We start from the raw sequence: 27293 nt of genomic DNA on the forward strand, positions 1-27293 counted from the left end.
AACATTTAGTCTCAACTCAAAAATTTTATACAAACACAGGAATATATGGAAAAATTGAGCACAAAAACAAGTAAAACTTCAACAATAATTCTGCGATACTAATATTATTAAAATCAATAATTATCACATTACAGACTAATTCGTGAAGAAATAATTATTGGTGAATACAAGATGCAACTTGATTGATATTCTAGACTAAGATTTTTTTTTTTTTTTTTTTGCCGAGTTTATTTTATTAAATTTGGAATTTTGATCCATTCTTTCTTAGCATTTATTCCTAATTTTTATTTTAATATACTTTTTCAAAATAAAATTTCTTGAAGATAAAATTATGAAATAAAGTGATTGTTTAGATACCAGGACTATGTGACTTTATCAGTATGAATTCTTCCTAATTTCAAAATAAGAAAATTATTGCATCAATACACATCAATAAATTATATCCAAAGTTGGAAGCATTATAAAGAGAGAGGGACATACGTTTAACTTTAAAAAAAGAAGAAGAAAATTACAGAGCATTTCACCACACTGTACTTAAAATCTATATATATATATATATATATATATATATATTTGGGAGTTGAAATTTAGTATCAAAATACTAACAATTGCCATGAAATCAAATGAAAAATATTTTATAAAAAAAAAGTCACCACCGTAGTATTATTTTAAAACAAGTGAAGAAATACCCTTAAATATATTCTTTAGAGATAGGAAAAAAATGCCTTAACCTTCATATTCAAAGGATAAGATATAAATTTTTTTTCCCATATAAATAATAATCCTTATTGATGAAATGTAAAATCATATATTATTTAATTTAAATTATATAAATATAGAAACTAATGGAATTCAATAACTAAAAGTTTAAATAATACAGAGACACAAACTATTTAGAAACAAATACATTCATACACCCATATAAGTAGAATTTAATGAATTTCAAATAAAATTAAGTATAAACAGAAGTATTAATACATAAATCAAAGGAAATTTTTAAAATTCAATTTCTTTTTTTTAACTATATCATATGCTATAAAATTTTCTTGAAACAATAAATACTTTTATTTTTACTACACAAAAATTTCTCTAAAACAGAAACTGAAAATCAAAGTAACAGAAATTTTACATCGATATGTTAATCATAAAAAACTAGATTTGTAGGAATACTGCTAATTCAATGTAAATAATTGCAATAAATAAAATTTAAATTGACATATTTTTCCTTTAGATACTGGTTACTTTAATATTTTTCAGACAATAAAGTAAGATACTTTAATTGCCATAGTTCATACTGATGATAAAATATTAATATATATTAACATAATTAAAATTGTTAAAATTTAAATGCAGAGTAAATAAAAGAAAATAGTTTGTAATTATGAAAAACTCATATGAAGATAAATTCAGTTATTTTCTTCAATAAAATGGCACAATATTTATATACACAAAATTATTCCTGAAAACTATCCAGAATATATAATACAGTTTGTCCTTTGAATGGAAGATTTAGAAAGATTTTTTTTTTTGTTTACAATATTCATACAATAAAGGACAAAATCAAGCAAATGTTTCACATACTAAGACAATAAACTCAATTCTGACCATGTGTGCCGACTAACTTCCTGTACATATCACGTGATTCGTAGCTGCATACTCATAAACTATATGAAAATATAATCATTTGGCATTTCAATTAGCAACATGAAGTCTCCATGAAAAGTTTCTGATGATATTTACAATAGTGAATTTTGCTCAACAGAAGATACATTTTTCACACCCAACAGAACTCTTAAAAATACTTGATGTAGAAGTAAAAATGTAAAATTCCTAACAGAATTGTCCAACAAAATGTGAATGATTTTTTTAAAAAAATGATGTAGCATTATTTACATATAACTGATTGCTAAAAATGTAAAGTTTTCCAGTCTATGTGCACATGTAAAGAGTTATGCACACCAAATAAATTATCCACTTAAAAGCTAAGAAACAGTCTTTAAATCAATGGCACTGTAAAAGACAAAACTTGACTTCGTAGAAAGACTAGGCTGAATTGGACCGTTTTCTTCACTTCTGAACACAAATTTGTTCATTTTAATCATTAACGAAGTTTTTATTTGGTATTTTAATTATGAAATTTTTAGCATTATGTGCGAAAGCTTTCTTCTGAATATAATGGTGTCCGTAAGTTCCTAGTTAAGGTTCCATTACAGCTTCGTTTGATAGTGGCTTCTTTTTGAGGAACTTTGAGAGGACTTTCATTGAGAGGTCTAGTAGCCTTCCACTCTGAATTTGACATATAAAGATTAGCATCAGCTGTTCTAGGGGTGAGGTGGGGCAAATCATGGATTTTTCGTTGTTTGAAGAGATACATTCCAAAAGCTCCAAATCCTAAACCTACAAGAAGTCCACCCATTAAGGCTAAAATGACATGCTCCATGTGAACACCATCTTCCTCTAAGATATGAGATTCTTCAGCTTGATATTTCACTAAAATAAAAAATAAAAAATTTATATCTCAATTTTAAAAATTAAAGCAGTGAATTAAACCATGAAAGTAATCAAAAATATAATTATTATAATTGTAAAGTAAGAAAAATATTTCTATATACTCTTTCATTTGTTCCTAAATAAATAGACCACTTGCACTTGATATAAGAATATAAAGTGATTTAATATGTATTTTAAACAAATTATAGGAAATGTTCACAGCAAATAATCATTTAAAAAAAACAACAACTTTGGTGTAAATATTTAAAATCAGTGTTTCAGCATCCTCTAGTCCATTTTTTCATAGTAAATATTCAGATGCAGTAAAAAAAATTAAAATATAATATTATATAAAATATACATACCGTGTTTAAAAGAAATTTAACAGTTATGTTTTTTTTAATTTTAAAAACAAGATTTAGTCCTTAAATTAAAATGATATTTGAATATTATAAGGGACCCATTTATGATTTTTTAAACTCTACGCAGATCAAATTAGTGAGATTGAACTTATTAAATAATTTCTGATTAAATTCTCAATCTGCAATAAAAATCTTTTTAAACCAATTTACCTCTGATATCATTATCAATACAGAGCCGTGTTTCTCGACTAGATCCAGAGCAAAATTTTGTACCAGGCATATCAATTCTACATTTTCTCTGCCTATGTTGCTCTTGGTTAAAATCACAAAGAGACCAAACAGTCCATTCGTCCCATCCTTCATCATCTGTAAACATAAAATTAATATTCAAAACATTTTTATGGTGGAGGCAGAAGAAAAAATTTTTGCTAAAGGTATGTTTTAAGATGAAAAATTACACTTCTTAAACTATAAAATATGATCTATATATAACTTAAATACACAAAACATCCCTTTTGGGCCATTCAAAATTGCTCCAAAACTTAAAAATTAATTTTTTTTTTCGAATACCAGGAGTAATCTTCGGAACATAAAAAAAAAAAAAAAAAAAAACTGAATAGAACATAGAAGACTAGTGAAGTGGAAAGCATGAACTTCAGACTTAAAACATTTGAAATAGCTCCTCAGAGAAAAAAGATTGAAATATTTGCACACCTAAAAAAATGCACAGCTGAAGTATCTTCATAAATCATAATGGGCTTTTCTTCAAGAGTAAATGAATGAGTTGAATCAGCCAATGCAAAAAACGACTAATATATCAAACATTCTGTAGATGCTTACTTTCTCTAAAAACTTATACTCTAAGCACTAACTGTAGATGAGATTTATAATAACATATCCATTTCTAGCCATATAGCTCTGCTATATAGGGCAAAAAAATACAATATACAGGGCAAGGAATTTGGTATGCTGTCATGGAATTTTTTCAGTCGCATTGTTGAACACACCTTGTGCCATCCCTCAAACAGATCTGTATATAGACAGATTGAAAGCTAACTTCATAATATATTTTCATAAAAACCAAACCCCTACTGATGCCTCTATCACTCACTATTTTGGGTATGCTATTGACTATCCTCAATGATTCATTCTACATTCCATTTAATAAAGTAATCAATGAATGATTAAATCTTAACTTATCCTTCTTATGATATTATAATTATCACAAATGATAATTATGAAATTGATGCACTGCTTCCATCATACATCTTTAGATTATTTTAAACAATTCAATTTAGCACAAAAACTGTAGCATGTTGTCAGTACTTTTTAATAAATAATTAGTACTTGAACATACCTTTGCAAGCAGCTAGTTCACACTTCCTTTCCATTCTTGGTGCACCTTTACACTCAGCTCCATTTCCAGAAGGAGGAGGATTATCACATGCCCTCTCCCTGTATTGTAATCCTGTTCCACAGCTAACAGAGCATGATGACCACTCGGACCAATCAGACCAAGCACCATCCATGTTAATAAACGCTACAAGAAAGAGAATGTTGAAAATGCTTTTTTAAAATAATTCCCCCATTGGCATATATCCAATACTAAATTTCTATCACAAAGACTCTACACTTTTCTCCCTAATAATACCATTTTAAACAAAAAATATTCCACAAGTCCATCAATGAATGAAAAAAATTGTTCTAATCCTATTTAAGAAAATAGTTTTTTTAAAAAATGAAGCATTAAGAAGAAACACAAGGAAATTTGCTTAATTAATTTTTTGAAATGTTAAAAATCAAAATGGATTTCTGTATAATTTTCCTACATTAGTAAGAATAGGGTGAAAGAATTCTGTAAATATCTTAGTACCCCCTCCACCCCCACCCAGCTTAAGAAGTCTTATCTAGTATTTTGCGAAGTATATAATTCGTAGCGTTGAAAGAAATGCATCTCATCTAATATGAGTTTTAAAATTGGGCTTACTTTCATAGATTACTCCAATGAATGTGTTTAAAAAAACTGTCATTTTATTTCAGATTTCAAGATTTATTTATCTGAAACCCCAATACATTAAATGATGAATGGAAAAATTAGTTACAAAAAAATAATCTTAAAATTTACTTAAGATAAAGATTCACATTTTCTACTTTAATTTTAAAACTAGAATTACATTGGGAAAAAAAATACAGCAAGTTATATTTTTAAAGTAGTAATCTTAAAACCTTTATCATATTTGACAATAATAAATGTATAACTAAGCGATATAAACAGATAAATATCACATTTTAAAACTATTTTTTTAGACAAATTTCAAAATATAGAGTGAATATTATAATGCAAATGAAACTAAATAATGGTTCAATCTTTACAAACAGCAAAACAGAATTATTTTCTAAGTAGAAATAAATTATGTCATTGACAAAGTCATTTCTCTAATAAATTTCAACTACTAATCAACATTTAAAGCTTACCAGAATCCAAACAACTAAGGCTTCCTTCTAAACAAAATCTTTCTTCCTTCTTTGGATGGCTAATGCGAATGTCATTGACATCTGGCACATTGGCACGACAGGTGAACCTAAACCTCTGTTGGAAATATCCATCTCTGGTTACGTTAATCTTAAACCAAGGAGTCCAGGATGTTGAGCGCCTATGCTCAGGACACAGATGATTGTTGCAAATACGGAAATCCTGGTCACAACCTGAACATTCATTTCCACCATACTGTGGAGCTGGATCATTGCATTTTCTATCACGAGTCTGAACTCCTCCTCCACAAGGAGAGCTGCATTCACTCCAAGAAGTCCATTCTGACCAATGACCATGTATAGGTACTTTGGAATAAGCTGCAAAATTTAATTAAAAGGTTAGACAAATTTTATTTCTCATAAAAATATGTTTAATAAGCAAATTGAAAAATTCACAAATAATTTATATTAAATAAGAAATTGAAAAAAATTTTCAAAAAAAAAAAATTAAAAAGGCAGTAATGAATTACTCAATATAATATAGACCTTTTCATACAATAGATATGTGTTTTATTTTTTTTTAAAGCATTTCTCCTATTGTCACTTACATAGCTGATTAACAGCTTTACATTTAAAACAGCACAAAGCATAAAATGTGAAATTTTAAACTACAGTTTGACTATATTTGAATGCCAAGTTTAATTCAATGATTTAGACCAAAACATTTAAGAATTGTAGTTAATGTTTCAACCAGAAACCTGTGGACTATATTTTGTCTTTCTTAAATCCTGATTGAGATTGTAAAAAAAGGAATTGGAATTACTTATGGTAGTAAGTAGATAAATGCAATAATAAGATTTAAAATTAATATTTTGATTTTAAAACAAAGTCTAATTATTAGTAAATTAGTTATTAGTAATTAGTAAATTTTCTGCATATGCAATTAAAACAAACAAAATGCTAAACTGCTTAACTGGCAAATTATATCAAGAGGGTTAAGGATAACAGTACTTAACTTCAAAATATTTATGGTTTGTACATATTTTTTCAAACAAATTCAGCAATATCAAAGCAAGAGAAATAAATATTAAAAGTATACAATAAAACAATTATCTCCTTTATATATATAAAAAAAAGTTGACATTTAATCCAGCTTCCCTTTAAATAAAGGGAATTTACTCAGAATTTTGATAATTTAGATTTCTAACAACTGAATTAGTACTGGAAAACTGAACTGTGCTTTTCATTTTTTTTTAAAAAGATACTAAATTTGTTCATGAAACAGTGTCCAAGTTGGCACTGCTTTATTTTCATAATGACAAGAGTTGAACAGATATTATTGGGAACATATTTCATAATGGCAATAATTTTATTTTATTAGGAAGTGCAGGAACAATTGTGATTCTTCATCAAAACTAACGAATGTTTCACAAAGTATATTTTAGAAGACTGACAACTAATAAAAAAAAGATAAATAAAATGTTAATAGATTGAACTTGTTAAAATGCTAATAACAAATTTAGCCTACATATTTCATAATTTTAAAAAAAAATTCTGGGACACCTTTTCAAAAGAAAAGAAAAAGCTGTGATCTTTCAATTATTCTAGATGATTATAATTCCAATCAGTTTGGATAATTGATGTTATATTTCATTAATAAAAATATCAGAAATAAATATAAATTAAGAAATAAAATTCATAAAAATTATTTTATTGAGAAAAATATTTTCTGAACTTGATATTACCTGGACAGGGTGGATTTGTAGCACAGAATATTTCTTCTTGATCTGGACCCAGACAATCATGTCCTCCATGCTTAGGAGCAGGGTTTCCACAAGTCCTTCGCCTCATTTTCAAAGCAGTGCCACAGGTTTGAGAACAAGCAGACCAAGCCGACCATTCTGTCCACTGACCATGAACTACACATAAACACACAAAAAAATCATCTCTAAACATTAACAGTAAAAAATGGAATAAATATTTCTTTATAAATTTGAATTCTAAAAGAAACTAATGGCATGCATATAATAGGTTGAAATTAAACGTATGCATATAAAAGACTGGAATTAAAAGTAATATATGAAACAAATATTGAACTAACCAATCAATATGTTTTCCATTTCCATAGCTGCATTTCAAAAGAAAATTAGAGTTTTTATAATTTGGTTTGACAAAGAAATGTATATGGTTATTTATTTGTAGGAAGTTAAAGATCACAATTATAATTTTATGTATTTTAAGACAAGAAAAGGATTCATTTACTAATGTTTTTAATACCAAATTAGTACTTTTATCATAAACACAGATTCCAGATATATCTATCAAGTATGCAAAATTCTTTACAAAATTTCATGAAAAGTTAAGAAAATTCTCATTTTTTTAATACTATAGCATTATAAATATACAGGCATTATTGATAAGTTTTGTCTTGATATAATTAGAATTTTTTCTTTTCTTTCTAGACAAATTTTAATGGAGCAACAACCAAAACAAAGACCTTCTTCCCATAAAATGTTTAAAAATACAATATTGTTCAAATGGAAGAAAAATTTGAAGGTAGTGATAATTCTTAAAATATAATTTATATACAACAAAATTTTATTGCTTAAAATACACATGTACATTTTAATATCAATATTTTATATTAGTTTTTGAAAAAACTACTAAGAAACACAAAAATAAAATTCCAATTTAAAAATGGCTTAAAAATGTAAACACACACCTTGAAATCGATTAAATTTTTTAACCATTATTTGATACACTACATAATTTTTTAAAATTCCATCCAAAAAGCAAAACAAATTGCAGTTACATTTACTGAAAAAAATGTGAACACCATAAACTCTTTCTTACCAGTGCAATTTGTGACCTGAATTTCAACGCCTTCACAAGGTTTGCCTCCATTTGCTGGAGCAGGTTCATTGCAAAATCTTCTTTTGCAAAAGCATCCTTCATCTGCTGAACCCCGTTTTAAATGAGAACAAGGGAGCCAAGATGACCATTTGCTCCAACCACCATCAACTAAAATCAAAGAAAGATAGTATTACTACTTTTCATGTAGATAATTAAGTATAAGAAAAAGAATCATAGAACCTATAAAAACTCTTTTGCTTCCATAATTTTAAGAAAAGTTGATTCAGGAAATGAATTTATAAATTAAAAAACAACAACAACAAAAAAACAATGTCCCACATTTCAAAACAAATTTCATATTCTTTTGGATTATTTCAGTTTATATAAAAATAGCAATTTACAGAGTTACAAAAATTAAAGAAAATATTACACAATAGATAATTACTTTAAATGGATGCACTTTTGGAAGAAAATCACACACAAACCAGTCCCATTTATTAAATATTACAATAAAATAATAACATCAATGTCTCTTACCAGGATCATCAGGTTTGGGACATCGCAAAGGCTTTTGCTCCCAAAATGAAATGTAAGGGTTTCGATTAGGTGCAGCTGCACAAGCCATTTGATAATCATTCCAGCCACAATAAGGATCCATTGAATGCAAGCAATCACTAATAATAAAGTTATAGATAAATGTTATGATAAATACAAATTTATTAGATAAAAATATAGAATGAAATGAAAAATTTTAAACCAGAAAGTAAATATTTGTTAAAGTATAAAAATTTTATACATACGACTTGGTCTTGAAGCGGTCACATCTATGAAGTGGCAATCTAATCACTGCTTCATCAGTTCCAATATACAGAGAATTCTGTAAATTTATAACACAAGGATGTAGTAAGTATTTAATACTTTTAAAGTTCCTAACAAAACTGAAATTCCTAATACACTAGAAGTATATACTATTTCTAAAATGCTCTGTTACCAACAATTCCAAATAAAAAACATACATTTTTTTCCATATTGTAACAGAAATATAAAACCATTGACATAAATATTTCAATAATTATTTAGTTTATAAAATTTATCTTTAAATAATAAGAATATATATTAAAAAATAATTTTGCATGAAATGTTTGAAATATCTGGCAAATGGTATTTGAATCTTCCTTTCTAACAGAAATAAAACTTACTGTATCTTTTAATATCTTCATCACTTTAATTTTTTGAGGTTTTCCATCAGGAAATATCTTTAATCGTTCTACTAAACAAGTCTCTGTACTATTAGGCATTCTCACTAGCTTTTGCAATTCACCTTCTACTGTTGCAACATAAATTACATGAACTTCACCATGATGCTTGGCAGCAATAATATCAACAGCTATGAAAGTCAGCCTATACAAATAAAAAATAAAAAGAAACCATTATGGAGAGAAAAAAAGGAATTTGGAATTTTAAATAAAGAAAGAAAAAAAAGAATTATAGATGGTATATAACTAAATTATATAACTGAGCCTGAAAAACTTTAAAACAATCTCAATGATCAGAGAATTTCTTTGAATTAATGTTTGACAAATATATAATAGAATAGATTCAAATTTCAATAATTACCTTTGCAATTCCAGTGAATAAACTGGGCGAGAGAAAATTGGTTGAACAGCAGTATCAACTAGCTGATACTTTTCTGAATCAAGTAAATTTTGTGTACTTCCAGGACTTTGACACTAAAACAAAATAATAAAATCATTTTCAATTTAAATTAAAATCCTTTTCAATTCACACTGTGTTAGTTACAAATGAAAAGTTTAGAAGTAGCTTTACTACAGTACCTTTGATAATTCAAATTCATTTATATAATTATAGTTACAATTTTATTACATTGTAAAATAAAAGAAATCAATCAGAATGAATGAACTTCACTTGAATTGATGAAATTTAGTTTGGTGCAGGAAAATCTTATTTCAAAATTAGAGGACACTATATTGAATATTTCTTGGATAAGTTGTAGATATTTGTTTGAGGACTGCTTTTTGTAATGTTATCAAGAATGTTGCTGTTCATATGTTACTTCGGTTAAAATAAATTATTATTCTCCTGAAAAGAATATTACTTTCCCTTGTCTGACAACATCCCTTGCTGAGTTTGCAAAAAATATTTGACCCTAGGCAACCCTTCATTTACTAAACAAAATCTCACTGCTTTAAATATATATGTCATTCTGACCAAGAATTCTTGATTTATAACATTTTAAAACCATAACTTTTTTATAATCATCTTAAATACAATTGATTTGAACATCTTTCACAAAATGTATTACTTTTTTCTGGTTATATCAAAATGAAATTTGGAAATTTAAAATAATTAGAGGAAAAATATTTCTGAATAAAGATGTCAATACTTATGACTATTTAATATGTTGCTGCATATCATCGCTATTCACCTTCCAATCTTCCATAAAAGAATTTTGTGCAAGAACTAAGAGGTGTTAAACATAAGAAAATAATGTGTTGAAGCATACGAAAGTCTATAAAATTATTTTATGATAGAAATAAATGTTTCCTCAATGAATAAATTCCATGATTGGTTTATATGTATTGAAATAGAGCTATGAATTTCCTTTATCGCTAATATCTAGTAACATATTAGAAATAAAATATTTTTCTAAAACAATTTTTGGAATACGACTATCTTATAACTTAAAAAATGCTTGGTGGAAAACTTTCACGTGGGTGCCCTTTAAGAAAATTATAAAAATGTATTTATCACCAGCTCTACAGAACTGGCAGAAAAATGAAAATAAATTTAAGTGACTGATGACAGAATATGTTTGAAAAATAAATTAGGCTAATTATTTTTTTTATTATTTCAAAATGCCTTGAAACTTAACACTTTGAAAAACTATTCTATAACTGCATTAATTAATATCATTCTATACAATATATCAAATGCTAGAATATCTTACTTGAAAGTGCTTGTGAGTGACAGTTTGCTTTTCCCAGGCAGATTTTGGAGTGCTCTGAATTTTCAATGGACCCTCAAATGATTTCTTAATCGCCGACATATTATATGCACATATTGCACTACCATAAATGCTATTACTAGAAGAGGGGAAAAAAAAACATTTTCAGAAACACTCATATTTTATTCAGTTATAATAATACTGACAAAAAATTAGAACAAAAATTATTTTCACTCAAAATAAAAATCAACTTTTTAGAAAGAAAAAAAAAAAAAAAAAAAGGACTTGAAATGTTATATTATATATATATATATATATATATATATATATATATATATATAAAACCTCACATCTACTATTGAAAGAAATAATAATAAAAAGACATGGCAAAGGAAAGGCATTTTTTATGACATATTTACAATACATATGGCATAATACAACTATGATTTTTCAGTAAATTAGATTCACAAAAAAATTGCAATTATTGAACATATTTTAAAAGTAAATAATAATAATAATAATAATAAAAAAACTACTTACTCTGGAGTTGTGAAAGTTGCATACATAATATCATATTTTTCAGAAAAATGAATGCCTTGTATTTCATTGTAATAAAAGGGATAAGAACCCGGAATAGAACAATTTAAACGTGCTTTCAAGAAAGTGGTCCAGTTGTCTTTCAAAATAAACTGACCACCTTTATCATTCTTGCACATTCTTCCAACTCTTGAATAAATAACCTGTAAAGGAAAGGAAGGGGCAAGAAAAGTTTAGAATAGCTGTACTAAATAAAGCAATAAATAAATAAATAAAATAATAAATAATAATCACACAGAAGTTTTAGAATAAATAAATGCATGTAGTTTTTATAATACCTTTCCACAGTTTATATACTCCACAGCTATTTCTCTGAAGAAAAAATATGTGAAGTTCCCAATCTCGTATGAAGCTACAAAACTTGGTTCTATGAAGAAAAAGATTAATAAAGATTATTGGAGATAATGCAAAATATGAAATAAAAATAACATGTTTAATAGAATAAAATCTGAAAACAAAATATATTTAATATAAATATATATTTAAATAAGAGATGTTTATCAAAATCTTAATTGGAAAATAGATCATACGATAACAGACTAAAAATTGTCAAACAAAAAAAAATGTTAAAAATTTTAAAGCAATTAAACAAAGACTGATTTTTACAATAATTAGCAACTGAAGAAATAATGATGGTTAAAATATCAAATGAATTAAGCATAAAAATTTACAATATGACATTCTTTAGTATTATAATTATATTATATATTAACAGCAGTAGTCCCACCTTTTCCCCACCTCAGCCTTCCTTCAAATATAGCAACATGATTTACACTTCTTTTAGGCAAAAACAAAACAGAAGAAAATAAAAACAAATCAAACTATGCCATAAGCTAGAACATAAAGGTAATAAAAAAATCAATATAATTTGCATATACATAGTTTTCAATTTTCTGAAGTAGAAAGCAATTGTTACTTTGAAGTGAAATCTGTAGTGGATATTATTATTTCATTATAAGTATGGGAAATGATGTTAATTTGTCAACATAAAATATATGGAAATAGAGTTGTTGGCATCTGTTACGCCTAATGAGCTAGTAAATTATCTTACCATTTAGCCACTTAGGATCATACTGCACAGTTCGTAAAAATGGCCCATTTCCCATGATACGATAAATTGCATGGTTTTGAGAAGAGAAATCCAATGCAGATGCAATGTAATAATCGCCTTCGGATGTCATGATTGCTGTGCTATTTGCATGAGGATTAAAGGGACATCTGGCCAAACCTTCGACCCAGCCATGAACAAGGCTCAAGGAATTAACCTGAAAAATAAAATTATTCATAAGAAATTAAAATGAAAAAATATATTAAATATGAAATAACTAATTAAAAATTGCATTTTAAGAAACTTTGTTATAATAGAAAAAATTGTCATTGGATGGGAGGGGGGGGGGGGGAATCTGGCAAATTTAAAACTAAAAAGATCAATAAACAGCATCTACTTACATCTCTCCAAGTACATTCAGGTGCAAATGCATTTGTCCCACAAGCAAAAATACGATCTCCTTGCGTTAAAAGAACCCTGATGAAGTTATGACAGTCCTCCTAAAATGACGAACAATGTGACGCTTAAAAACCTCGCCAGGTAAAAAATTTATAATACTTAAAAAATATTCTAATATAATAATACTTCGAAAACAAAATTCATTCCAAAAAAGTTTTAAAATTAGATTATTATCTTGTATTTTTGATATTCAATGAGAGCTTTTTTTTACACTTTTATATTAAAATTATTTTATTTTTATTAACAAAACTAAGTACAATAAAATAAAGAGATTACATTTATTAATAATTTTGTTTAAGAAATCTGTTCCTTTTTTTTAATCCCCAAACCATGCACTAGTATTTAAAGAGAAGGAAAAATGGATTAAAAATGTATAAAATATTAAACAATGCATTCAAATAAACATGTATTTAAAATTTTCTGTCATCCACATTTCAAAATTTGCTGCATTTTAAAACTTAGCTTAATTTGGCCAATTAACTTTTATATTTGTGAAATTAAAACAGCAGAACATTTTTAAAAAGTAAGATATTAATGGGTGTTCAACTACAGGTTAAAATCTTTTTTGTAATGATAAATAAACATTCTATCGTTGGTACTTCATGAAGAAAATTGTAGGGCTCCTTGTATATAAGCCATTTCTTATCATTTAAATAAGTTCCTTAAATGTTTTTAACTACCTGCATTTCTCTGATCAGACCAATTTTAGAATATGGCTTCCCAATTTATTTGTATGCCTTAAAAGTTGAAACTTGAAAGAGTGCAATTAAGTGCTTCAAGAATAATTACTGGCCTTCGTAATAGCTGTCCTAATGATACTGTACTGTACGAGAGTGATCTACCACCTCTTTCTCTGAGAAGAAGCTTCTGAATTTCAAAATATTACAACAAGCTCTATAGCTACAGTGACTATCCCAGAACTTCTGCTTACCTTCATTGATGGTATAATAATAAGCGTTTAAAGAAACACAGTCCTTTTTCCTTTGCAATCTACCTTCTGGAATGGAACCACATTCCTTAAAGCCCTATTGGAATTTTAAATTTGACCCTGAACAAATTCAATTCCAGACTGATCTCTTGACCAAGGTAAGCAAAAAGTCAGAGTTACCTCAATTTAATAGACAAATAGCTCTAAAAACAATTTATAGCATTCCATATCCGGCTCAGAAAAAGTAAACTGATGGCAGTAAAGGAGATGGTAGCATTTCTGGTAGTGGCGTGCACATAGAGACTCTTGAAGGAGCTATTGATATTTTGATTAGAAATTCCGACAACCATTCTGTTTTCAGGTTCGTACTTATTGCAATCTATAAGGGCTTTCAATATACCAACAGATCCACTGAACTTGTCTTCAGGGAAATTTGAATTTTAACAGACAGTCGTGCCTCTATACAGCACCTTTCTCAATGGACAAAAGTGGGGAACAAGACTAGCATGAATATCTTGGATCTTATTGCCAGGCTCTCAGAAGAACACTCTGTACACTTTCAGTGGGTCCCCTCAAATGTTGGTTTAAATGGTAACGAGATAGCCGATAGCTAAGACAGCATCAACCGACATATTTCATGATGACCCAACACTAACTAACCTATTCTAAAATCTCTTCTATTAAAAAGATGGAGTCGGATGCACTTTGGAGAGTCCCACCTGCTCATCTTTGGCACTAGGGTAAAAGTCCTGGTTGGTGTCACCATCTGCATATCTCTAGGAAACAGCAAATGGCTATCTCTTGTTTTTTGAGTGGATGCATCAAATCCCTCATCTTAAACATGGCAGGAGGATCTTTGCTGAATGTCCTTGGTGCAAGGCAGATCAAGCCTCCCCTAATCATATTCTTAAAGGTTTAAATTTTACTATTTTTGAAATTTTAAAGGATCCGCTTTTGTTTTTAGACTTTTTAGAGATTTTTGGTTTTATGGAGGTGGTATAGTGCAACTATACCAACTGAGATCAGAAACAATAACAATTTTTTTTCAATACCTACATTAATTCCATATAAATAATGTAATTTTATACAGTTTAAAAGATATTTTAATATTTTTGTTCAACACACAATATTTCGGATGGTGGAAAATTTTTCTCGCTATTAAGCTGGTAACAAAAAATTATGCATTATTTCAAACTAAATAACAAAATTTTCTTTTGTATTAAGCTTTTCATTTTCAGCCTTAAATTTATTTACCATCAATTCTGAATTCACCTGGAAAAATAAAGATAATCGCCTTATAACAACTCGCATGCAACATTTTTTTTTTCTATATACTTACTTCAGTCTGGCCTTTCTGCATGCATGTCTTCACAGTTTGTTCAGCTGATGGCCAATGCGTCTGCTCTAAAACTCGTAAGCTTTCCAAATTTAATCTAAATAAATAATCCCTGTAAAAAATAGAAAAAGAAAAAAGATAAAATACCAACAAAATGAGAGAAAAAAGTATTAAATTACTGAAAACGGAAGTAAAAATGAAGCTGAAATAACATCTTCCATTAACAAGCAAACATGCAAATATATATAATACACGGATTTAATTTCTCTCCTTTTCTTTTCGATACAAAAAATTTCTCCCGCACACTGCTGCCGTTATTTAATTAACTGAACTTATTCAAGGATAATGTTGACGAACTGCCCGATTAAAAATCACAAAAGATTGTAAAAATATAAATTTATTGATAATGTAGAAGAGATATTTCGAATTGATATTGCTATGTATTATTTTAGAATATCAAAGAAATATATAAATGATTACCACTACAAAATTATTACAGATCGAAGCCATAAAATCTTAAAACTTTCTCCATTAGCGGTCGCTTTTGGGGTGAGAAGAACTTAAGCAATTCTTCATCTATCACAAAAATTTTGTTATTACGATCTTCAAAGTGGGAAATAAAGTATATGATGCATTAAGTAAAAGAAATCTGAATTAAAAATAAATATTTCGAAATTTTTGTAAATTTTTTCTCTTTTTATTTGACTATTTATGAAAACTTTTTCTTCATTAGTCTTGCTTACAAATGTAGAGAAACTAGAAAGATCTCAGAGAAATTTCGTTATCTTAAATTGTCCGTTTTTCTGTTTGGGATAGCGAATTACAGTTCAATATACCCTGATCTAAACCATTTGAACAATGCTATAGTTAAATATGTTTACAACCTTTTTAGAGTGAGGGAGAAATGGCAAAATTCTTATTGTAAAGCTTCAATATATCCAACCCTTACAGCTTTCTCCAAATGCCAAATCAATATCCATATATTTACCCAGCTCTTAGCAATGCGATCCCTCAAATGATTGTGGCAATTCGTTCTTTGGAAAGAGGAAACATTTCTACCAGCTGTTGAACGAATGGTACATATAAATGTATCGCATTCTCAACAACAAAAAATAGCCAGGTTATATGAGTATCCATTCCGGTGGTTTGAGGGCAACAAAAGTTTTATATACCAGAAAACCAAGAAAGGAAATGTTTAAATCGGACGGAATTGCATTGCAAAGAAGGAAAATGTTATATACAAATTTATGACCTACCTTGCTCCCACTATGAGCTGATAACGAGGAATATCAAACAGTAGCTCTGTGTAATAAACAATGTTTGGTCTAGAGAATACTTCTACAGCATTTTCAAGTTCTAAAAATAAAAAAAAAGTTATAAAACAACATTATATTAAAAAAGACAAAAAGAAAATTCACAAACAAAACATTTTCAGTGGCAAATGGTTAGACGATACTCCTTTTCCTGCTTTTGAATTGTATATGTTATATTTTTGAAGAGATTTCTGTCATTTTTAGACTAAATTATAACTTAGACTAAGTTATTCTAAACTTAAAGTTCTAACATAAGATCCAGTATTACTCCAAGTACACTTAATAATTTTAAAAAAATCATGCAGAAATATATGAAATTTTTCTATCCAAAACTTATATTTGAAATATTTCATCAAAAAATTATTATAAGGAAGGAATTATAGTTAAATTATTTGCAAGTTATTAATATCCTTAAGACTTCTAAAATTTCATATGCATTCTTTTTCTTTATTGTAAATTTAATGGGGAGGAAACATTAGGACTCAATAAGTTGGATTTACTAGTTTATTTATGGATTATTTGAATTACTAGTTCATTAAGAAAATCTCATTTTGTCCTTTTCTCTGGAAAATACTAGACTATTTAATCTAACAAGGAGACCCAAATAACCAATCAGTCACGTACATCAATTATACGCAATACCAAATACAACAAACTTATTTCATCATGAAAATATACTAGAATGAGTCATCTACTTTATTTTTATAAAAATGTCACGAAGACAAGGAAGGGAACTGATTATAAAAATAATCACACAATCAGTCCCGCGCACAAATATGATTTAAAAATATAGACAAAATAAACAAAACATAAATGGATAATTTCCTCATTCAAAAATATCTCCGTCTGTCTACAATGTATGAAAGACTCAAAAAAAAAAAAAAAAAAAAAAGTAATTACACATCTGAATAAGTCATTCATCTGAAAGGGGGAAAGAGCTATCTTCGTCTCAAAAGAAATGCATTTATTTCAAAGGGAAATGAAATTTTGAAATTGCAAAAGGGCGCAGGGAGGATGGAGAAGGAAAAAATAAATAGCAGACGATCCCATCCCACCCCCAATGTGCTAGCGCGCGCTAAAGGGCAACTCGTCTTGCATCGCAAATGACAACACAATTAATACTCGACTGTCAACCGCGAGAAATTTCCTTCATGGTTTTTGAAGAACCTTTCTCCAGAAGTAACAAGAAAGGGGAGGAGTAGATTTTGGAAAGGGGATGCGAGAGCATTTGCAGAGTGTAAAAAAAAAAAAAAAAAAAATCGTCAGGAATTATTCGGCTGCTAAGAAATTAATAATAATAAAAAAAAAAATACCGACCGTGTTGGGTGCCAGAAATAACTCGATATACTCTGTAGCAAAACAAACTTGGGTATGAGTAAAAAAAAAAAAATAATGCATAAAAGAGAGTTGGTAGATTCACGGTTGAATTATTTATCTAACTAGTCTTGAAGAAAAGCGTCAAAAAAAATTTCCCTCTCGTTTCAACTTTTTTTTCCCCCGAAAGCATTCACCTCAGCTTTTGAAGATTTAAAGGTTTCGCTTTCGAGTGTTTTCTTGTAAATGAAGAAAGATAGTAAATGAAATTCGGCCAACATTATTCTCACTATCCTCCTTCCACCTAAATTCTTCTTTTCTCTCACAATTCAAGCTTTCTTCAATTCACTCTTCCCGCATTCCAAGATAAAATTTGCTTTAAAAAAAAATTGTTTTCCATTCAAATGGCTCGCAACTTGCGAAAAATTCTTATATTTAAAAATTTCTTATTGTTGTATTTACTTTGACAAAAGCAAAGCATACGAACAGTATAAGGAAAACACTCTTTTAAAACTAAATTTAATTAACAGTTCATCTGAACTGAATAATACAATGATGTTTGATTGAGAACTACACTGACATCATATTATATAATGTCGAAACAAAATGGTATAAAATCAGAGAAAAGATTTCTCGATTTCAGAAATTGAAGGCATTAAACGTCATTTATCATTAACCTTTTAATCCGAATTACAGATACAAAGCAAAAAAAACTTTGAGCTTCATAAAATAGACAATTAAGCCAAACAAAAACATTGCAAACTAAAACAGGTATGATTAAATGAACAATAAAGTGAAATTTACACGAAAAGTGCTAGAGATATTAGAACTACTGAGGAATTTTTACACAAAAAAATTAATCTCAAGAATGATAATACTAGAAACAAGAGTCGCGTTTCTGCGGAAATGCCGTGTCTCGAATTAACTATAAAACTTTTTAATTTCAAAAATTTAAAATATAAAGAATAAAATTGTTCACATATGACAGAAGTGTGGAACCAAAAAGCAAATGTACCAATAAACGCAGAAATAAAATCAAGTTGGTTGACACCGTGTCAAATGCACAGTATTGCTGAAACCTAGCCATTTTTTTCGGATAAGCTTCCAGCTTCCTTAATTGGTTATTTTTCTTCTTATTTTTTTTACCTTTTATTTGCTTTGATACTACTGCACCTACACCAAAACTCAAAGCAGTATTTACACGATAATAACTAAGTAAAAAGTAACATGTTATTAAACAGTTAGACATTAATTACGTATCACACAACATACTTTAGAAGAAAAAAAATACCCACAAAATTATCAACCAACGCAAAAATTAACGGCAACCATTTATTTATTTACTTGCGAATGTAATAGCGGCCGAAAAATCATTATCCCACCCTCCAGAATATTGAGTTAATTAAAGAATGAGGGCGTGTGCAGCAATTTGACATCAAATGGCGCGTCTTGCATGCACATCTTTCTACTTCATCTCGCCCTTAAAATTGCTTTCTAAACGTGGTTCTTTTTTCAGAAGGATTAAAAAAAGATTGAAGTAAAAAAATTAGAAAGGGGAGAAAAAACCGATTTATTTTCCAAAATAAATAAAACTGAAGATGGCATCAAACCTCAGACGATGAAACAACTGAAGACAGTGTCAACTAGGTGTAGAAACATATCGAAGTTAATAAAGACTGGTATATGAGGATCCATGCACAGGAACGAAATAAATACTGATAATTAAAAGCTGAACAGAAGTAACTGCAGAAATAAAAGGCAGTCAAATATAAATGGACAAGAAAATATAAAAAACAGAAATTAAAAGGCTATGATATGTCGTTCTCATATTTCACCGAGCCCCACATCATGCATTCATCCTCGTTAAATAAGAGTCGAAAGAAACGGTTCGGGGAAAAAAAAAACTAATTATCTGCTACCCTTGCCACAAGACAAGGAACAATAATAACACATTTCAAAAATAAATAGGCCGCAGTTGACAGGCAAAGCGCAAAGTCAAATTTAGCGAGAGGACTATAATTTTCGGCGGCTGGCTTCATTACCAGTTATATAAATAAGCAGATGGCATTATGACGAGCGAGCTACAATTAAGATGGGAAGGGCGAGATAGACATGATTTAAACACCTCGAACAAATTTTGACTGTTTTTCTACAACACTTTTTTTCCCCTTTCCAAATCTGAAATGAAGGCAGACAAACAGTAACACAGCTAAGAATGCTGAAGTTCAAGATCAAAGCTATTTAGCCACGATTAGGAAATATGCTGATTTTTCTCGGTTGTATATGTAAGTAATGAAATATGCGTAGAAAACCACCACTTAATATTCTAAATAAAACAAATGGGAATCCAAGTGAATCTATGGCTAATTTCGATTCAAAACAAATACATAAATTTAGTATTTTAAATAGTTAATCCACCCTTTGTAATATGTATTTAGCATCATTAATACAACTTCACTTGTGAATTTAACACGTTTCGCTTCTTAGTTTTAAACCCTTCGAGTATTTTAATACTTTCATATAGAAGTATAAAAATGCAGAATTATCCTCAGACAACTTAAGCCCAGAATTTATCTTCTTCAGACAAATTTATGGAACTTCATTGCTTTCTTTTCTCTCACGCGTGGGGAAAAAATAATATAAAAAAGAATCTTTCGAGATAAAAATTAAACTGATAAGAAACATTTGCAATGAATGGCAACAAAAGTTTTTCCATAAAAATAGAAATTGTTGCCGACGGCAATGTTCTGGTGTCAACATCTAATTTAAGAATACAATTACAATTTGAAACGAAATTTACACAATTCATTGTAAACAACGATTGTCGTAAATGAATTAACAAAATAATATTTCACAATATTGCCAAAAACGCAGGAATCACAATAATAAAGTAAATTTTCTAGGAGAAATTAGAAATTACAATGAAACTTGCTCTTAAAAGTTTATCTCCAAAAAAAAAAAAAAGTCTTTGAAAATACATAGCAAATAATTTTAATAAAAGCTGCAAACTTTTATTAAAATTTTTTTTTCAATATATAACACTTTTTTTTTAAAAAAATGTGTTTTATATAATAATACGTAATTAATATTATTTATAATGATATAATTTAACTAGTATTAATTATAATGATACAAAATAATACTAAGTACGTATCATAGGTATTCTTGGGCTATACTAATTTTGAATTTTTTTTCTTTCGAATAATTTCAAAACTGTTAAATAAAGAACAAGTTTATTTTCTGAGAAAAAAAGCGGAGGAAGATATCCATTAGAACCTGTTATCCTAAATGATACGCTAGCTTTCTCAATCTCAAAATTGAAGCTTCAACTAACATATATAGCAGTAACATATATACTCGCTTCTGAACAGCTCAATTTCATTACAAGGTTACACGTCAATCAGATTAAAGCACTCAGATACAAATAAAACTACATTAAGACTGCAAATAGAAGTAATCATTCATTGAATGGCAGACAAAATCTCTAATTTGCTTTTAAATTTTTCTAATGACAAAATATACAGATAAGATTAACCTTTTTTTTTTAACCCACCTTTCCGCAAGCATTATTTAAATAATCGCCTTCGATTTGGCAGCAAACATTCGAAAAATGTCGGCTGCTCAGTACAAAATGTGCGAGTGTTAATGAAATACGTAGCTTCTAACAAACGACGCCCTAGCCTTGAAATCGGGCGTAGGTAGCAGATGAAAAGCTGAGAAGTGAAGTTAAAACTACAGAACTACAGAGCAGGATAGTTCCATTTATTGAGCAGACATCGATTGTAATTGAAGACTTAAAGAACTAAGACGAAAAAGGAAAAGCTGCATGGTATTGTTTAAGTTATTGCTCATTGTTAAATTAGATTCCATGTTAAGTAATTTTAGACAATCACCAATGCAAAAAATTCAGCAACGATTTTTCAACGAAGAATAAATAGGAAAGAAGAAATTAAAAGATGCCATTTTTCTAATATCCGAATCCAGATTTCAGATGCACACCACTATATTAAATGCAATTCAAACCAAGGTAATACTTATGAATGCAAGCAACAGCATATTAACAGAATAATCATCGTAAAAATGGATAATAAAAAAACGTAGTGGATAATAATAAAAAAAAACATTTAAAGTTAAATTCTTTGAAGGTTAATCCACATATTTTATTCTTGAACAGTTTAGCTCCGGTACAATTTTTTCAATCAATCAGAATGCTCAAGACTAACTATATCAACGACTTTTTGAAAATAGCTTTGAAAAGAATATCGCTAGTCATGGTGGAATAAATATATCAGATAATTAAAAAGAAAGGATTAAAAAATTAAGATATACAAAGTAAAATATGTTGTGACGGAAAAAGCATTTAGCACACCAACCAATAGGGCATAATTTTTTATTTATTTATAAAACTAAATGACTTGCTTTTTAAGCAATTATTTGTTCAAAAAAGCTAAATGGGAAGAAAACTTCCAAGAAGAAAAACGCTTATATCTAATACATACCTCTCAAAACTTTAAAACGAATGAAAAGAATGGATCACTCATTATTTTCGCGGCTGATCGGGATCTTTTTGCAAGAAAATTACGTGATTTTACCTCCCCTCATTTCAATCACTCTACATCTCATTAAAATTACTTTGAAATAATTAACAGGTCTAGATTTTATAGACTAAATCGTTTCAAGGATATATATCTCCTTATACATGTAAACACCTTGAACTGATATTAGTTTCCAATTACTAATTTATACAGAAAACTGAGCTCCCTTTCACGGCTTATTTGCCAATTTGAAGCTATATTTTACTAAGTATATACTTTTTATTTGAAGCTATATTTAAAAAAAAATGTAAATAAAACCTGCGTGTCAAGCACAATAAAATGCAACTGTTAAATGCTTTAATTCACATTTGGCAGATTAATTCTCTTTTGATTATAAAAATATTGATGTCATTCCTCGATATTTTCTCTCCTAATGGATTATTTTTCTTCTCTCTCTTAAATTTTTAAATTAACACGCGCCCGATACTTCAAAGGATTAAAGAATTCATGAGAACTGAAAATTAATCCATGGTTGTATGCAAAACGAATTAAACTTTTTTTAAAATCCAAAATAGCTACATATAGCAAATATTTCTAAATTGTATTAAGGAGCAATGAAACAACAAAAGCATTCTTCTGTGGGCAAATATATTATACCACATTTTTGTCCTGTGCATTTCTTAGTTCATCAGCTACAAAATTTCATCTACACAGGGCTAGACTATCAAATAAATGAACTATCCAAATGCTTAGGACTGGGTTGCGAGATCATTTTCAAAGTAATCTAATTTTGCCCTTTTATTTGACTATCAAAGGTGCGGCACATGATCATATCCAAATTAAAATCAAGCACCGTTTAAAATTCAAAACATTTTCAAGAAGTTAAAAAATTCAGTTGTCCATTAGTGAGGCTTTTTTTTGCTGTTGTTGCATACAGCCCCAGTAAACTTTGAATAAGAATATTTAAAATGCATTAAAAAATTTTAAAAATTCTTCACCATTTAGTTAAAGATTACTTTTAAATTTTAATTTTTTTTTTTTTACACCAGTCACTCATAATACAACTACATCATTACGAAACTAAATCTCTTTAAAGTGATCTGCAACTTGTTGTAATATTTGTAAAGGAAATTGCTTAGATATGATATTAAAATGCAATAAAATGGTAGCTTTTGAAAGCGGGAAAAAAATGATACAACATTGCCATGAGCCATTATTAAGTTCAATCCGTCTTTAAATACATATGAAAAAGATATTTAAAAGAAATCTTAAGTTACTAAATAACATATCCACACACACACAAAATAAATAAAACTATCAAACACAAACTGAATTTTAAATTGAAAAACTACAATTTTCAAAATATTAACTAAATTCAAATGTATGCTTTTAGAATTTTATGATTTATTTTTGTTTTGTTTTCTGTATGGTTTTTTACTAGAGTGAGTGAGTGAATGAAGTTTTATGGCACAAAAACCAATTTTGGTTATGCTGCGCCAAACATATGGTATATATCAAGTACAAATGGTGGATTAAAACTCTTATAGTTGGATTTATAAAAAAGGTTAAATGATTCAAACGTGATTCATCTCTAAAACAAGGTACAATGAAAGATTAACAAATGTTATTAATCAGAAATACGCGATAAAAATAATCAAGGAATGGTAAAAGATTGTGACGTATGTAATGTTTTCTTGACAAATGCCAATGTTGTTTGCAATAGTTAAAAACCAAGTGCTAAAACCAATGTTAGCTTTTTTTCTTACGTCGATGTTTAACATATTTCTTTTTAAAAGTTGAATAAAAGCGTGGATTAGTGATTATCCGACTGGTTGATGGCTGATGTCTAATGTCGTTTATTATGTCTTCGTCAATGGTTTCCTCGGGATCATAATCAATGAAATCATCCGATTCTGTATCATCAGAAAGTAAATTATCAGTTAATATGGATTCTCTCAGTGGATTGGTTGAACATGGTAATTCGGTTGTATCTTGGACAAATGTGTTTGAATCTCTAAATTCAGAAACAAAAACATTTTCATTAGAATCAATATTGTTGTATTGCTTGGTTTTTTTCTTTTTTGGAGGCCGTGTGACATTACAAATTTTGTCATCTGTAAGAGTTGAAACAGAGATTTTAGAAGCACTGAACAGGTTAGTAGAACTTAAATCTGTTTGTACAAATTTTTCAGTTGTATCAAAGGATTTTCTTTGCTGCACTATAGTTGCAAATGATGGAACAGATGGTGGCAAACACAGTTTTTTTGCTTCTGCATAAGAAATATTTTTTAATGATTTCAGCCTCTGAATTTGTTTTTCTTGTTGCCATGTAGGACAAACCTTTGAACTTGATTCATGCGGCTGCGAACAATTCGCACACTTCGGCTCTGAATGACAGTCAGTAGAAGAATGCCCAACTGATGCACATCTAGAGCACACAGAATTTCCACGACAGGCAGCTTTTGAATGTCCAAACCTTTGACATTTATAACATCTAATCGGGTTGGGGATAAAAGGCCGTACACGACAGTACAAGTAACCAGCTTTTACTGATTTGGGTAGTTCAGTTTTATTGAAGGTTAAGATTATACTATTAGTTGGTTGTAATTCAGAACCTTTCTTCATAAAAATACGACGAACATGAATAACGCCCTGATCAGCGAATCCTTCTAAAATCTCCGATTCTGAAGTGTTGAACAATTCAGGCTCAGAGATAACACCTCGAACAGAATTCAGAGTTTTGTGGGGTGTTACAGATATTGGAATGTCAAGTAATGTTTTTGCAATAAGCAAAGATTTTGTTTGCGTCGAAGACAAAGTTTCAATCAAGAAATCACCCGATTTTAATTTTTTAATTGATTTTGGTTCCCCACCAATGCCTGTAATACCTTTGTAGATTGCAAAAGGTGAAAGAGAAGAAATGTTTCTCGATTTATCAAAGGACAGAATTAAAAATCTTACGAATTTACTAAGACAATCTATGTTGCTACGTTCCAGATAAGAATTTCCGACACCAGAAGAATTTTGAAAAGACCCCATGCAAAGAAATGACAAAATTCGGGCCCTGACGGCACCGCCCACCACGGAGCCCAACAAGGGAAGGCAGCCACCGGCTCTGGACATCCCCAGCCTCGGCACTTACCTTGATGCTAGCCAAGGCCTATACGCTCAGAGTCACCTCCAGGAACGTTGACCACCTTTAACGCCAAGCCCCAGAGAATGACTCTTTCGCTTGATCCCTAGCAGACTAACCAAGTGGTTAGGATACCAGCCGATTGGTACACCGGGGATCACAGTGCACCACCCGTCTAAAGGGTCGCCACGCACGGCCAACACGTGGGGTTTTTGGCTGTCCATGAGAAGCAAGAAACAAACAGAGCGGCAACAGCTTCTCATGGAGAGCTCCCTCGCTTGCCGTCGAGGGATGGAAGAATCAAGCAAATAGCAGAAGGCGTAGAGGAGGAGAATCATGAAGGGAGTAAAGATCCCTGGGTACCTCGGGATTGGGACACCCGTACTCACCTATAGTAGGTGAGTCCCTGAGGGTATGGTTTTTTACTAAACAGTCTTTTAAAAAAAAAAAAAAAAAAAAAGAATGAAAATTCCTTCCAAAACGGTAAAGAAAAGCTGCTTTAAAAAATCAAGCCGCCATGTCAAATGGCTCGAAAATCAACGTGCTGTTACATTTATCTTACTCCAAGTCGAAGAATAACAAGAACTGTATCAGCAGCAAGAGACATAAAAATCCAGGCCTTTGGCTGACGAAACTGGAATTTAATTACAGTTCTTCCTACCATTAACGAGGGTATACTGCCAGAAAAGACATGTCTGGGAGAACGATAATTATGATGGCAATACCAAGGGAGCTGGAAGGCCGAGACAGCAGCAATTCGAACATTTCTGCCTATTTCCTGAGAAGATGTATGTGATTAACCCGACGCAAGAGTTCTTTCTCCCAGAAAACGACGAATCGAACGCCCTGGAGTGGAAGTTACACAAGTCGGGAACATTTCGGGTGAATGATGCTGCAATTTTATGAAGGGGCAGAAAATATTTGTTATATGTGGTGAGTTAATTGCAGTTTTGTGGTTCAATCCGTTATTCTATCTAAACAAAGAACTGAAGATTGAAATATGAAGACATTCCACATTTTAAACAGCAAACTACTGACAAGGACCGTGTATCGAGGGATTAAAGTTTAAGAAATTAGATTCTTTTAATAATTTTCAAAAAGAACAGAATAAAGAATGATTCACAATCAGCAATTTTCCCAATAGTACAGATACGACTGTTACACTCACTCATAAAAATGCAAGGTATTTATTATTATTATTATTATAGAAGCATAAAATGCTTTTATTTCACAAAATTACTTCAAACATTTTATAAAAATTTAAGTATTGGTAGGTATATTAACAAGAAAGTTTTAATTATCTTTCAGAATATTGAAAAAAAACTAAGAAAGCTACTATTTTGTTCTCACCGTTTTAACTAACGATAATTGAAGGAAAATAAACATAACCAATGCCAGTTGTCATACACCGAAATCAAAAGAATAAATAATATGGTAGGAAAGGAAAGACTGAGATGACAATTCAACATAGTGTTAGCAATAAAAATC

At 29.3% G+C, this 27293-nt stretch overlaps 1 protein-coding gene across 1 annotated transcript in view; it reads right to left on the reverse strand.

Annotated features, from left to right (window-relative positions):
- Positions 1-201: 201 nt before the first annotated feature.
- LOC129963841 (semaphorin-5A-like) overlaps positions 202-27293 on the reverse strand; it is a 79726-nt gene continuing 52634 nt past the window's right edge. The window contains exons 3-19 of the mRNA XM_056078420.1: positions 16767-16866; positions 15514-15622; positions 13189-13287; positions 12791-13004; positions 12018-12106; positions 11683-11882; positions 11146-11281; positions 9795-9907; positions 9377-9578; positions 8978-9054; positions 8715-8851; positions 8178-8345; positions 7070-7243; positions 5328-5702; positions 4210-4392; positions 3063-3218; positions 202-2490 (exon numbers count right to left, since the gene is read on the reverse strand). Of these exons, the coding sequence (XP_055934395.1) occupies positions 2147-2490; positions 3063-3218; positions 4210-4392; positions 5328-5702; positions 7070-7243; positions 8178-8345; positions 8715-8851; positions 8978-9054; positions 9377-9578; positions 9795-9907; positions 11146-11281; positions 11683-11882; positions 12018-12106; positions 12791-13004; positions 13189-13287; positions 15514-15622; positions 16767-16866 (2876 nt within the window). The 3' untranslated portion in view covers positions 202-2146. The remainder of the gene's footprint in view (positions 2491-3062; positions 3219-4209; positions 4393-5327; positions 5703-7069; positions 7244-8177; positions 8346-8714; positions 8852-8977; positions 9055-9376; positions 9579-9794; positions 9908-11145; positions 11282-11682; positions 11883-12017; positions 12107-12790; positions 13005-13188; positions 13288-15513; positions 15623-16766; positions 16867-27293) is intronic.

The sequence above is a fragment of the Argiope bruennichi genome, chromosome 1 (assembly GCF_947563725.1).
Source record: "Argiope bruennichi chromosome 1, qqArgBrue1.1, whole genome shotgun sequence".
NCBI classification, from domain to species: Eukaryota; Metazoa; Arthropoda; class Arachnida; order Araneae; family Araneidae; genus Argiope; species Argiope bruennichi.